This window comes from Schistocerca gregaria, chromosome 4 (genome assembly GCF_023897955.1).
Source record: "Schistocerca gregaria isolate iqSchGreg1 chromosome 4, iqSchGreg1.2, whole genome shotgun sequence".
Classification (NCBI taxonomy): domain Eukaryota; kingdom Metazoa; phylum Arthropoda; class Insecta; order Orthoptera; family Acrididae; genus Schistocerca; species Schistocerca gregaria.
In genome coordinates, this window is record NC_064923.1 from 727,432,377 (window position 1) to 727,448,499 (window position 16,123).

General features: G+C 41.8%; 1 protein-coding gene across 2 annotated transcripts in view; it reads right to left on the reverse strand.

The window, feature by feature from the left end:
* Positions 1-16,123, reverse strand: part of LOC126266758 (atrial natriuretic peptide receptor 1-like) — a 1,377,759-nt gene that overhangs the window by 195,704 nt on the left and 1,165,932 nt on the right. The window contains exon 13 of one of the 2 annotated variants that reach the window (XM_049971275.1): positions 2,233-2,404. In XM_049971275.1, the coding sequence (XP_049827232.1) occupies positions 2,233-2,404 (172 nt within the window). Of the gene's footprint in view, positions 1-2,100; positions 2,405-16,123 lie in introns of both variants that reach the window. The other variant, XM_049971274.1, reaches the window with a different exon arrangement.

Below are 16,123 nucleotides of genomic sequence, written 5' to 3' on the forward strand. Positions count from 1 at the left end.
TTATGGATTTTAGTTATCTTGATGTAAGGTAGGTGATACGTTTGTCTAATCATTGTGGAGATGGTATGTGTCTTAGTATTTTTAATGAAGCTGTGTCGAAAGCGTCATATTTTGACTGAATAATTACGTTTTTTATTGAAATTTTGGTCTTGTTATTAGAGGCTATACAGTTTTTTGTGTGAAGGTGTCAATTCCTGCATAGTGGCCATCTCATCGGTGGCTTTTGGGCACTTTGTGTAGGGAGAATATGTAAAAACAGCGGCCCAAAGAAGGATTCAGCGGCCATAGGCCGACTTACAAAATGCCCTCATAACAGTGACCCAGAACAAGAATAAAGAAAGAGAAGAAAATAAATTTAACAGATGGAAAGGCTTAAAGCAGCCGAACAGAAGCAAGGTAGCAAAAAGAAGAGTAATAAGAGAAGGAAAACAAGCCCTAGAGAGCTCAATTCGAAAACAACGGCAAAGACAGAGAGCATGTACTGCTAAGAAAAATTCGAATTAAAGGCCAGAACAACAGTGGATTAAGTGTCATTTGTGCTCCGTCTGGGCTCAGGAGTTGTGTACAGGAGTTGAGGAACAAAATTTAACGTTTATTTCTGAAGAGTGTCAGTGATTTAATTCCAATCAAGTTTTACAATGGAGAATATTTAGTTCCGTGTTGAAACAGTTTTTTAACCCTTATTTTTTGGTTTAAAACTATGTGGTTCACTCTGGTAAAACATGTCGTGCAGAGAAGCCATTTCGCAACTTTGTCAGATGTGGATCGTTTGAAGAACTTAATTTGATCCTAAGGTAACTGAACTATTCCGACAAAATACTTCAATAGCTGCGGATTATAATCATTCATTTCTACGCATTTCCATCTATTACCACTCAGCTTAAAAAATGGAATACCATCCCTTAGCCACTTTGCCCTTTTCTCCCTTATAATGATCCATCCGCATCTCTTGCGTAAATTTGTGCATCAAAAGAGAAATCAGACATTTGAAGTTGTTTTATACATGGAAGTTAGATACCTTAAAAAATCGATATTATTCTGGGGGACGGGGGTGGAGGGTGGAGGTGCTGGTAAATTAAAATGTCGTTTCTGATGCAAAAATTTTACCGTATAAACAGCGAAAATGTAGTCGGCGATGTACTTTTCTCCCTTTTCATTATTTCACTAATTTGTGGGGGTGTCAGGAAAAAACCTTTGTTAATAGTCTGAAATTGTGTGAGAAGTTTGTTGGAACTCGCTAAGTAGTCTCATTCTCTAACACTGGACAAATTTATTCTGGGTCATTTGGACGCCATGAGTTACGCTGACCCAAGACGTGTCCCAAGTACACATTTTTTAACGTCAACATTTGTCTTACTGTGTTAAGGCTTTCGCTTAAGAATGGGGCTGGTAGTGAGTAGATAATGACAGCATTTTAAGTTTTTAAATTCAGTCGACAACTATAAAAACGCTGAAACTCAATTTTTTGGTGCCCCTGGCATCCCTTAGACAGGCAACCTGCAGTTGAGACTTGTTGACTGTCTGACCATGTCTGCGTGGTCTGACTACTTCGATTTAGCCCCGTGGTGCATATGTCCACTGCAGTGAACACTGGACAGCAGTTCATGGTCGCTTCTTTGGTGCTTTCAGTCAGTCCTGAGGCTGCAGACGCAGGCAGGGCACTGCACAAGTAGGGACTGTCCACTGAAGTGGGCTGCGTGCATTTCCAGCCTCAGGACTGATTGAAATCGCCGAAGAAGCAACATGGAAAACTGTCCGCTCCAGTGGACAAGTACATTACAGGGTTGGCGCGGTCCGGCAGGGCGGTAAGAAACAGCGAGTACTGCCACCTTCTGAGGGAGCTGGATAAAGTGGACGGAAAATCGCACGATTGCTCTTCAATTTGCTCACAGACTACGCAGGTTACAAAAGCTGTTTTTCCCGTGAAGCGACTACTCCGAGTCGACGCTTGGACTGGTTGGCGGGTGTCGGGCCTACAGCACACGATCGGGTTTAGCTCGTTCTCTGCCACACCAACACCAAGCGGGAAGACCAAGCTAGGCGGCGGCGCCTGCCACCAAAGCCGCCACGGGCCACGGGCACTCGTGCCGGGGTACTCACGCCTCCAGTGGGCGTACGTGTCGCCGTCGGCGGCGCAGTCCCGGAAGGGCGTGTACTTGGTGGTCCAGCGCGCGTACGGGAGGTCCCACAGGGCGCCGTGCTCGGGCCACTGAAACAGGTGTTTGTACTCACGCCTCCAGTAGGCGTAAGAGTCCTGGTCGTCCGACTCGTCGCCGACGCCGCCGCGCAGGCAGTGCAGGCCGAAGTCGGTGATCTTGAGCACGAAGCGGCTGTCCACCACGCAGTTGGACGACTTGAGGTTGCCGTGCGAGCGGATGTCGCTGGTGTGCAGGTAGCTCATGCCCTGCAACATGCGCGGCCACAGGTAAGCGTCTAGGGGAGAACGAGATTTTGATAAGGTCATTTTTGAGAAATTCGTGCCTCAGTCTGTAAAAACGGAACCCTTAAAGGATCACTTTGTCCTACCGCCTGTCCGACTCTTAACCCATTAAGACCCAAATTATTTTTTTTTTAATTGAATTTTTAATCCTGAATTATAATGTACACAGTGTATGAAGCACAATCAGTACAAAAATAGCCAAAGAATATTTATACATGCTGATATAATGGCCGTCTTCAAAATAGGACACTGGGATCTAACAGTATCACACACAGTTACACGGCATTTAGCACAATATGCTTTTGTTTTCCCGTTGCATTTAGTTCTTACGCATCTTCTTTGCATGCTTCTTTTGTCAATCATAAGACCAAGTCCATCAAACCTGATGTCTGGTATCAGTCTCAACTGAGTTTATGGGTTCAAACAGTGGTTCAAATGGCTCTGAGCACTACAGGACTTAACATCTATGGTCATCAGTCCTCTAGAACTTAGAACTACTTAAACCTAACTAACCTAAGGACAGCACACAACACCCAGTCATCACGGGGCAGAGAAAATCCCTGGCTCCGCCGGGAATCGAACCCGGGAACCCGGGCGTGGGAAGCGAGAGTTGATGGGTATTCCATTGGACGTCCAATATTCGGACTTCCAGTGTCCAATTTCAGGTATGTAACTATAACAGTACGTCTGAAATCCAAGAAATCCATTGCATTTTTCCCGCGTACTAGTCTGTAGAAGAGCCAGACATTTACGAGTGCCATTCTTCGATTTACTTCTGGAAACTTGGGATGTACTTGGCAGTGAAGTTTTACGTACAGTTTCTTCGTTATTCTCTGATGCTACATAATGTAATTCAATATCCCCTGGCACAACTGAGACTTCCACGGTTCCAGTAACATCGTCTGGACCTTCTTCTTCGTTGGTCATATAGTCTACTTCAGGAGGTCATACGGTGATATCAATATGGTCCTGATCATCTGACACCACATTATAGAATGCGTCACTGTTTATTATTTCTTCAATTTCTTCGTTAGTGAGGTATCTATATCTTCTGAAGGCCCTTATAATCTATATAAAATGAAATGAAACAAAATGTAATAAAATAAAGTGAAATGAAAGAATAATACATTATCACAAACTACAAAAAAGGGAATCTGTAAATAACTCTGTTCATCTGGAACTGTATTATATACTAATGGGTAACGTATTCATAAATATACTTACATAATACGCTGTAAATTTCAAAGTAACTTCATATCCTGTAATATATATTTATAAAACAGGGATCGTTACTTACCTCAGCAACAAAATCTGGTAAAATTACCACGTTCTAAAAAGAAAATACATCCGCAATAGCAGAGTTTCATATTCGAACGTGCATCAACACAAATAACTGAAATGATAACACCAAGTCCCAGTGTCCTCTTTCGAGTACACCGAATTTTATAACAATGGAAAACAGTGAATATAACTCCAATTGAGCTAACAATGCAAGTAATTTAAAATACACATTATTCACTATAAATAATCACAAAAAGATCTTTGCCACATATTTCAAATATTACTAAATTTTCGACAAAGTAAATACCTATAATAACGAAAAGTGTGCCTTAGTATTCAATAATCAATTAATGGTAGGATTTATTGCTTTTAATTTCCTGTAAGCATACATTTGTTATAAAAAAGCATCAACAAATGACCTAGAACAGTAATAGTTGCAAATTAATAATTTATTGTGTATTTACAAATAAATATGTGCTCTTTCCTCAAAACAGGACACTGGTACTTAATGGGTTAAGAACCCATTTTCTTAGGGGCGAGTAAACGCATCACGTTCATGTTGCATGTTAAGACATATGGCCCCTTGGCGATATAAGAAGTTTAAGCTTGTAAGTCAATGAATTCAAAAGATAAAGCCATTTATGTCACACATTTTGATAGGCCTACTCGAAAAGTCACTGTTCAAAACGTATATGGTACTCCCAGTTCCAAATGGTTGAAATGGCTCTGAGCACTATGGGACTCAACTTCTAAGGTCACCAGTCCCCTTGAACTTAGAACTACTTAAACCAAACTAACCTAAGGACATCAAACATCCATGCCCGAGGCAGGATTCGAACCTGCGACTATAGCGGTCGCGCGGTTCCAGACTGTAGCGCCTAGAACCGCTGGGCCACCCCGGCTGGTGGTACTCCCCGTTGACCTAGAATCATGATATTTGCCAAGAAGTAAGGTTTGGCATTACAGGTAAAGGGATAAGAACCCTAAATTATTAATCTGCAATTATACGACACTAAATATATATTTTTGTCTTTTTCATCCATGTTTGTTTGTCCGTCTGTTAAGACGCTTTTTCTCTGGGACACGCTGGCGTATTAAGTTAAAATTTATGCCATATACTAAGGTCTACGGTCCTTAGGCCAAGTACAGACTCGAAAACTCACTCTTCAAAACACATACGTTACTTCCCGTTGACCTACAATCATGAAATTTGACAAGAAACAAGCTCTCACATAAAAGTAAAGATAAAAATCCTGAAACTGTTAATTTTTAATTATGCTAACACGAAAAACATTTCTTTTTTATTCTTTATCCACCTGCGCGCTTGTCTGGCCAACTTTTAATATGTTTTCTCTCTGTAACAGGTTGGTCTACAAGTTAAAATTCATCTCGGCTACTAATATCTATGGTCTCTTGGCGATGTAAGAATTTTAGGGTTCTAAGTCAGTTCACTCGAAAGATACGACAATTTATGCCACTTATGAGGCTAGTTCGGAAAGTAAGTTCCGTTTGCTAACCATAAAGGAATTGAATACAGATAAAGAAAGCAATTTATTTCACAAAAATCTGCAACACTTACACTGTTTTTCAATGTAGCCCCCATAGTTTTCCAGGCATTTCTGATAGCGAGGTATAACTTTATGTATTCCTTCGTCATAGAATGTTGCCGCCTGTGTTGTCAACCATGTGGTAACACGTTCTTTTATCTCTTCATCATTGTGGACGTGATTACCACCACGCAACAACTTCAGAGCCGAAAGAGATGAAAATCGCTAGGAGCGAAGTCGGGACTGAACGGAGGATGGCCCAAAACGTCCCAACCAAAGCAATGAAGGATATTTTTGTCACATTCGCAGTGTGCGATCGGGCGTTGTCGTGAATGAAAGCCACACTTTTTGGAAGCATTCCGCTACTCTTTTTCTGTATCATCATCATAACAAACTAAAGGCTATGCCTTGTCGATTTAGCCACGTCCCTCTCACCATTGTCATCCTCTTCAATTCTTCATACTATTTTATCCCCATATCTTCTTTGATGTTATTAAAATACGTTGCTCTTGTCCTGCCTCTTGGTTTTTTTCCCTAAAACTTTTCCTTCAAATACATTCTTTAGGAACTGGTTTTGTCTCATTATGTGTCCTATCATTTTTGATTTTCTCCTTCCTATATAATTTAGCAGCGTTCTGTCTTCTCATTCACTTCTCTTAAGACCTGTTCGTTACTTTTTCTATCTACCCAGCTTGTTTTCGTCATTCTTCTCCATATCCACATTTCCATAGCTTCCACTCTATTTTTCTCTGCCTTTCATAGAGTCCACGCTTCACATTAGTATGTTAAGACACTCCAGACAAAGGTTTTGGTAAACTTTTTCCTACTTTCTAGGATTATATGACTGTCTGTTAGTTAATTCCTTTTATTTTGGAAAACTTGTTTGACAAGTCTATTCTTCTCTTTATATCTGTTTTGCGTGCCGAAATTTCTTAAGCGGCTCGCAGCAGACGTCCTTATTGCTTGTTTCTCCTCGTGGTAAAAAATCTGTCAGTAACATGCATTTCCGTTCTAAAACACTGTGCACATGACTTTTCAGCGTGTCAAGAGTTGCTTGGGTTTAACCTTTGCCAGGGACGAAGTGTGCCTCCATTCCGTCGAATGCCGTTTCGTTTCAGGGGTTTCATAAGCAACCCAAGTTGCTGAGGTAAAAATTTCTCGTCATCATCATTGTAACGCACCAAAGAAGCATGCGCGCTGCCCATTCGTTGTTGTTTGTGTTAATCACTAAGAATTTTAAGCACCCAGCGTGCGCAAAATTTACGAAAGCCGAGTTTTGCAGTTACAGTCTCGTAAATTACAGATCGACGTCCACTTCGTTCTTCATCACACACTTCCCTAAATTGTCGGTCCCATCTTCTCATCACTGAAGCATTCATTGCATTTTCTCCGTAAGCCTCGCACATTTGTCGATGAATGTCACTTGGCTTAACGTTGTTAGAATTCATAAAACGAATCACAGATCGCAGTTCACACGTGGAGGGATTTTCCATCAACGATGCTATTATAAACAATCACTTTCAACAATACACAACACAAAGCGAGCTAGAAATGGCGTCATTTCGTTCCGTTTCAACCAGAGATACTATTGCGCATGAACGGAACTGGGATCGTAGCAGCGTCAGGGAGAAAAATTGAAACGGAACTTACTTTCCGAATTACCTTCGTATTTTGATACTCGGAAACTCACAATCAAAACAAGTAGGGTGAGTCTCATCAAATCTGACAAGAAGCGATGTTACACAGTATAAACACAGGAAGAAATCTGAGATTGTTAGTTTTTAATTATATCACACGAAAACAAAATAACCTTTTTCATTTGTTATCAGACTTCAAACTTGAAATTAAGATATTGTCGAAAATCTTGGAATAACGAGGACCGATATCTTGCCAGTATCGCTGTAGATAATAGGTGAAGTTGGTAAGTATCCTCTATTCCCGTAATGTATAAACTATGTATGTACATAGTTAAGTTTGTACGGAACCCTGAATGTGCGAGTCCTACTGCACTGGACATTTGTTTTATGTAACTCAGTGAGTGTATTTAAATACACGTCACGTCCAAAGAACTAAACTATACAGCAGTTACGAGAACTTCATTATATACCAAATGTTCTATAGGTACGAACACTGTATTTATTGTAAATACGCTAAGCTGGCGCCTGCAATGTTTCCGATTTAATTACCATTGAAATTAGCCAATCAGGTCGCTGCGCGCTCTAATTCAAACAACCTGACAGATACAAATTAGTGTCGATTGTTTTCATAGCTTAAGTTACTGCATACGAGACCGCTTAGCTCTTACATAGTGCTCGATCCTTACTACTGTCCTATGTCCAGCTTTTGTTAGGAAAGCAAACAAATAACAGTCTGGCAACACCGTCTCTGTTAGACTGCTTGAATGTGTGCGCGCAGCGACCTGAGTGGTTAGCTTCAATGCTAATTAAATCGGAAACCGCACCACGAATCTAATTTTTTTTTCCGTAACAACATGTGGCATAAATGGCCGTAGCTTTGGAATTGCCTATGAGCTTCCCTTTTTTGCACTGTCAAGGGACGGTAGACCTTAGTATTTGACATAATTTCAACTTCATTGTCCACCCATTCCTGAGAAAAGGGGTTATTGACAGTCGGGGAAAAACACAAGACAGACAGAAGGGCAACAAAATTATCGTATAAGGTTCCCGCTTTTACCGACTAAGGCATGTAACACTGAAAGCAATACAAATTGATGTGACAGAATGAAGGAAAATTCCTTGTTGCACTAGGGCTCACATTTTCTTACACAGATTACTGTTACAATTAATTCGAATTATTTAATGTAGAAGACGTATCTTTAGCAAACTGATGAATTAAACACAGTTGATAAAAAAGAACGAGGCACCGGGAAAAAACTTCTTATTCCGACAGTATAACCAGTGTGGTGTGAATAAAATAAAATCTAAGTGTGGTCCTTACTCAGCTGCTTTACTAAAGGCAGTAGTTAGTACTTTTTATACTTTGTAGCGAAAACAGACCATAGTCGAATAATGACAACGTATTGTGTAGCGTGTTTAAGAACGATACTAGTAACGTGAAAATTAATGGAACATTGTCTTGCGGTTAAACATATGGCCAATGAAGACTGCATTCTTGCAACTTCTGCAGCATCTGAAACGTCTACCGTGCTTTCCTCGCAGAATGTATGGCTTGGTTGTTCCTTGGGTGACTTTTATCGACTCAGACACACAAGTATTTACGTACTCCGATTACGAAATACAAGCTCGATCGTGTTGCCCCTTTATCATTCCGGGTCGCCGTGGAACAAAGGGGCCATTTGTCCGAACTATAAAATCCGCCTGTTAAACGGTTTTTGTTGCCACCTTAATGAATTACGCAACTGCAGAAAATTGATGACGCCGTTGTGGCTAGTGACAGCAATTTGTGTGGAACAGCTTTCTACAGCTCTGACAGTCAGCGAGCGGTTAATTGCTCGTAAATGTGCTGCGTATTGTGCCGATCAGTCAGCGTCATGCGGAACGGTATTGTGTAAAGAAAGCAGCTGCGACACACGTTGTCAGCATACATAGTCTAAATGATATAAATTACGTGTTGCGTTAAGCAGATTTTTTACTAATTGCTGATAAATACTTGACACGTGCTAATTCATGTCTCGTTCTATGATCAGTTCCCACGTGATATTATTATTGTTCATTAACACTGTACAATTAAGAACCAGACTAATAAAATACTGAGAGAACCTTGAAAACACCTGAAGCGCACATTACAGTCAATCATGAAATGCCTTTCTACAACAGTCGCTTTTCTGAGTTAGTGAAGATTGTGTCGTACGTGGAAATTCGTAGTATATGATAACACAGCTCCTTCATGCGTAATGTATTTTTTGGTCTCGTGGCTAGACATAAGCTGCAGAATTACAATATAGGCTTCTGAAGAATTATGATACCAATCTGTGAACGATATGAACACAGATATTTACTGTTTGTGAAGCCTGTTTACCAATTTCTAAATCGCTGGGGATCAGGAAATTATTCGTTTGTTCCCGGCGCTGTTAGTATCTGCGATCTAACATTGCTATGCCTAACACGCTGTTAGCTAGTTGCCGTGTACACCTTCCGTCAGAGGCTATACATGTGGACGGCGAAACTCAACCCCATGCGGAACGCAGATCTCCGTGCAACAGTCGATGTTCTGGGGTCGGGGCCAACTGTCTTCATTCAATTCCCCCACATACATCAGCCACCAGAAAAGATTAAAAACGGCCCAAAGCATAACCTTATGCCGTCATGTTGGAATGTACTTAAGGAAGATACGACTCTTTAGACAATAAAAGTACAGACAAAGCTATTTATCTGTCAGTCACTCTTTAATTTCTCGCATAATGCATCTCGGGAGTTTATACTCTCATATTCAAGGGGGAAACAGCGATATATTGTTTCAAGTGTACAAGCTAGATGCAGCTAGTTGTTTGTTTTGCTTTCAGTTTACGACAGGGACTATAACACGCACTTGCTGTCGTGATATGCCATTAAGATTATACAATGAAGCGCCAAAGAAACTGATAGAGGCGTGCATATTCAAATACAGAGATGTGTAAACAGGCAGAATACGGCGCTGCGGTCGACAACGCCAATATAACACAAGAGTCAGGTGTAGTTGTTAGATCATTTACGGCTGCTACAATGTCTGGTTATCAAGATTTAAGTGAGCTTGAACGTGGTGTTACAGTCGGCGCACGAGCGATGGGACACAGCATCTCAGAGATAGTGATCAAGTGGCGATTTTCCTGTACTACCATTTCACGAGTGTACCTTGAATATCAGGAATCCGGTAAAATGTAAACTCTCCCGACATCGTTACGGCCGAGAAAGATCCTGCAAGAGAGGGACCAAAGACGACTAAAGAGAATCGTTCAACGAGACAGCAAATTGCTGCAGATTTCAAGCTGGTCCATCAACAAGCGTCACCGTGCGAACCATTCAACGAAACATCATCGATGATTTGGAAGCCGAAGGCGCACTCGTGCACCGTGATGACTGCACGACACAAAGCTTTACGCCTCGCCTGGGAACGTCTTCAGCGACATAGTACAGTTGATGAGTGGAAACATGTTGCCTAGTCTGACGAGTCTCGTTTCAAATTGAATCGAGCGGATGGATGTGTGCGGGTGTGGAAACATTCTCTCGAATCCATTAGCCTGCATGTCAGCAGAGGACTGTTCAAGCTGATGAAGAGTCTGTAATGGGGTGGGAGTGTGCATCTGGAGTGATACGGGACCCTGATAAGTCTAGATATGAGTCTGACACTTACGTAAGCATGCTGTCTGATCACGTGCATCCATCAGGTCCATTGTGCATTCCGACGGACTTGGGCAATTCCATCAAGACAATGCGACACCCCTCACGTCCAGAATTGCTGCACGGTGGCTCGGGGAACACTCTTCTGAGTTTAAACACTTCCGCTGGCCACCAAATTTCCCAGACTTGAAGATTATTGACCATATCTGGGATGCCTTGCAACGTACTGTTCAGAAGAAATCTCCTCCCCCTCGTACTCTTACTGATTTATAGACTGCTCTGTCGGCCGAAGTTGCCGAGCGGTTCTAGGCGCTACAGTCTGGAACCGCGAAACCGCTACGGTCGCAGGTTCGAATACTGCCTCGGGCATGGACGTGTGTGATGTCCTTAGGTTAGTTAGGTTTAATTAGTTCTAAGTTCTAGGGGACTGATGACCTCAGAAGTTAAGTCCCATAGTGCTCAGAGCCATTTGAACCATTTTGGGACTGTTCTGCAGGTTTCATAGTGTCAATTCCCTCCAGCACTACTTCAGACATTAGTCGAATCAATACTATGTCGCGTTGCGGTACTTCTGTGTTCTCGCGGGAGATATTGTGCATGTGCTCCAGATTCTTTGGCTCTTTAGTGTATAATTTGAAATGGTGATGCAGTTACTAATAATATGCTCCAGTGTACAGAACTCTGCGGTTCGTCGTAAATGAACATTTTTTACTTGATTTTTTCACACATTACCACGAGCCAATATATAAAGACATCGAAGATCGTAGCGATGTAAAGATATGATACTTTGTCTCAGAGATAATTCTTAGGTAGTGTACATTCTGGATCAGAGATATATATAGCAATTACAAAATTACTTCTTGCTCTACAATATTTTGTTAAGAACATTAGTTTGCAAAATACATGACATTAAATAATTTAGATATGATACATGCAGAATTGATATGAACCCACAGTTTCTGTTTTCCATCTAAAGTGAGAGTATACATCCTCGAAACGCGTCGTGGGAGAAAATAAAAAGTGACTGACACAAATAAATTGTTTCATTTGAACTTTTATACACACAGTATGCAACTGAAATATTCTTGAAAAATATCTGCGGTTGGTCATGAATACTGACTGAAACCTTTCTTACAAGGACCAATTTTCTGAATTCGTAACTTATTATCTTTATTTTAATTACTTCTTATTTAACACCATCCTATCTTCGTACCTTCTTGTCAGGATCAGTTAGTTTATAGCGTTTCGAAACAAGTTATTCAAATGGCGAAGAGGAACAGCTAGAGTGACAGTACCAGATTTGTCATGGTCGTTTTGTATCAGTGTAGCACTTAGGACCATATATAAATAATTTTCCTTTATTGTTCGGTTTTATTCATTCTGTTCAGCAACAAAAGTCAGTACATTTATATATTTCAGCAACATAACTGTTTCAATAAATCCGTATTGATCTTTACTGTAAGACAAGACTGTTCTCGACTATTGAAACAGAACATTCAAATGGCAGTGAGGTGACATAGTACCACGATTCTTGACGTTTTGTGTGGCTGTTGTGTTAATGTCCGTGCGTAAAGATACGGACAAAATATTTAAATCAATATATACGCCGTGCCGCGTGGCTTGCAGATTGACTGATTAATTCTTACTAAACTGAGAACTGTGCGCTCTGCTTTATACGTGGTGAACGAGGACAGTTTTGGCGTTCGCAATGAACGCAAATTGGCGGGATAACGGTGAAAAAGTGCGTATGCACAACATCAGGTTTGTACATTTAGAGTACCGTGCTTAGATGTGAATAAACCTTCAACAGTATCGAATGAATCAGTGATCTGAAACCATTTCGCGGGTAGCACGAAGTAAGATGTTCTATAGACGTATATACTCCGTAAATACGCCAGCACTGCGTATTTGAAATTGCACACATTACAGCCCTATGAATACAAGCTCACGACGGTGGCTGCGACAGTACAGGAATCTTACCATTATCGTCAACAGATGTATAAAGGATCTGGAGACATTATTTTCCACATAGAATTGCCAAATGCCATAACAGCTCATGATGGTCACCGTACTGCCTCGGAAACTAGCATCCAAGTGAGGTGCAGCCAACGTGGAAAAATGCGATCTGCCTCTCAGTTGCAAAAGTAATGTAGTATCTGTTTTCTCTTTAAAATAAAATGTTTTTCCAGCAGTGATTGTAACTGGTCGATGTACATTTTCTTTGTAGCAGTACCCACACACACATTGAGGTGACGAAAGTCATGGGATACCTCCTAATATTCTGATGGACCTCCACAAGTCGCTGGAAGAAACACTGAGCCACGCTGACACTGTAGCCGTCCATAATAGGGAAAGTGTTACTGGTGTAGGGTTTTGTTTACGAACTGACCTCTGGGTTATATCCCAAATATGTTCGATGATTGGCTGAATAATTCGTTCGAGTTATCCAGAATGTTCTTCAGACAAATCGCGATCAGTTGTGGCGCATTGTTATCCGCGAAACTCTATTGTTGTTAGGGAACATGTCCAATCCATGTAAACACAGTCCACACCATTATGGAGCCACCACCAGCTTGCACAGTGCTTTATTGACAACTTGGGTCCATGGCTTCGTGGGGTGTGCGCCACGCTCGAACCCTACCATCAGCTCGAACCAAGTGAAATCGGGGCTCATCTGACCAGCCCACAGTTCTCCAGCAAGGTCAAGTGTGAGGGAGAGGGGGTGCAGGCAAAGTCGCGCTCCTAACAAAGACACTCACGTCGGTCGTCTGCTGCCGTAGCTCACTAATCCCAGATTTCACCATTCTGTCATTACGGATGCATTCGCCCTCCGTCCCACACAATTTTCTGCGGTTAATTCACGCGGTATTGTTTCTCTGCCAGGACTGACAACTCCAAGCAAACGCCGCAGCTCTCGGTTGTTAAGTGAAGGCCATCGGCCACTGTGTTGTCCAAGGTGAGAGATAATGCATGAAATGTAGTATTCTCGGTACACTCTAGACACTGTGGATTTCGGAATAATGAATTCCCTAACGAATTCCGAAACTGGCTGTCCCATGCGTCTATCTCCAGCTACTAACCACGTTGGAAGTGTGTTAATTCCCGCCGTGCAGTCATAATCACGTCGGAAACCGTTCCAGTTGAATCACGCGTATACAAATGACAGCTAAGCCAATGTACTGTCCTTTTATACCTTGTATACGCGATACTGCCTCCATCTGTATACGTGCATCATGCTATCCCATGACTTTTGTAACATTAGTGTACAAAGGTAGTGTTTGCTCTATCTCCTTCCCTACAACTTTTCTACTATTTAGTGAAATACACACTTGCCCGCACATATTCAGTATATCAGCCACGTTTCGCAGACCATGACTTCTCACGTGATCATTAATTAATTATGTCAAATAACCAGAGTTACAACTAGCCATTACAGGGGGTGCGTGCGAACCAATCGCAATAAGCAGCAGAATTTGACGGTAGGTGTAGGCGTGTATTTGAGGCTGGTTTGTTTACAGTATTACGTGAGGTACGTGTACTGGGCTTGTCGGTGTGTCTGGAGCTACTGAGTGCTTGTGTGTGAGTACATGCTCCAGTTCTGTTTACCATTCTCTAGTTTGTACCTGGATTTTTCCCTCATAAACCATCTATCGGTGGTTGCCAGTCACGAATGGAAGTGGTGAGTATACGACGCAGCGAAAGAAGCAAGTTAACATGAAAAACGTAAGTCTAGAAACCAGATGTTTCCTGGGTGCCAGGTATGCATGAACGCGGACGCGCTAATTTTACGACACTGTTAGTGTCTAACGCTACGTTTATTTCAAAACGACGCAAGTGAGGCGTAAGTATCAGAGGGATCAAATGCCCTCGTCTGATTTTACGATCATTGTGACACCTATGGTATGTTCTGGTAAACAGCGTTTCGACAAGAAGTGTATCAGTTGTGGCCTGCCAATACCATGCCATCTCAGGTCCTCCTACTGGAACACGTTTGATTTTTTTAATATGGGATATTTAAAACCGTTGGCGTATTCTAGCTCTGTTGACAGTGTCGACGAAACGCATTGTAGTCGGTTGTCAGTGCATTCGGAACACGCCGGTGGTCTTTGAACGTCTACTGGCAACGACGAAGCCTGCCTTCACAGGGACATTGGGCATGTAAAACACCTGTTGTAAAGTGTTCTCATGTTCGTACCTCCAGTTTGGATCCTCGGGGAGTCTGTTCTAAGACGGTCTGTACTCAGTCGTAATACGGGGAAACCACTGGTCTAAGAACCCATGCTAGTTAGCATTATTTGCTTGTTTGATCGACCTCTACTTGCCCCGGTCCAGTGCAATACACACTGTAGACAGGTAGTCATCCTCCCATAACAATATTTATTTGATGCAGTGGTCAACTGCAACTAAAAAGAGACCTATAAGACTCCACTCTTCTCAATATGAGAAAACATGTTCCTTCACTGATGCAGACTGTCTTTATCTTTAATACCTGACGAAGTCAACCAACCTAGTCTCACACGAAACATAACAACAGACTTTTTACAATCGAGTAAAAGACTTCGGTACCATATCACTGACTCGAAGTTGTTTCATATGGTTACATCATCGCGTAAGACCTGGATCACTATTGTAATGTTCATAGCCAGTAACTGTTGCTACGAGACAGCTCTGTAATTACGTAAGAGAGTGTTGTAGTGTTACGAAGCATGTTAGTATGGTCTAACGCATTTTCCTCGTAGAAGAAACTGGAATAGACGCATTTTCTATAGGAAATATTTATCATGGTTTGTTTTTTTTTTTTAAAAAAGTTTCAAATGGCTCTGAGCACAATGGTACTGAACTTCTAAGGTCATCAGTCCCCTAGAACTTAGAACTACTTAAACCTAACTGACCTAAGGACATCACACACATCCATGCCCGAGGCAGGATTCGAACCTGTAACCGTAGCGGTCGCGCCGTTCCAGACTGTAGCGCCTAGAACCGCTCGGCCACCCCGGCCGGCTTTGTTTTACATCTGAAGTCCATCACGAGGCATTGTTTATCTCTCTATAGCCCAAGTATTGGCAGTAACGGTTAGTGTATATAAAGTAAAACCCACAGCCGAGTGCTTTGACCAAAAGAGGAAAAGTTAAATCACACGGCTAGTCTCAGGACTGACAACAGAGCTGTTCCTCTTCGAGACGAGTTTAGATGTAACATAAGCACTGAAATAGAACCCTGCAAAATTGCTCGACTTGTTGCCCATCATGGCTGAAGGACAATAATTATACAAAAGCAGACCATTAGAAGAGAATTGTTTTGTTTGCTGGGAGTAGTCGCATTAACATCCGTGGAACTCTAAAAAAGTTCTTTTTTCAGTCTCCGTAACCTGTTCAGGGAATATCACGCCACGTGGCTGGCAGTCGCAGAAGAAAGCGTTACAGGTGCACTCAGTACATGAATAATTGCAAAGGAAAATCAGGAATCCATTAACCTTTGACTGGCGCACCCACAAATTTGACCAGTTTTGAGGAAGAATTACATTTTCTCATGTGGTGTACAGTGTTCATGAATTTTCA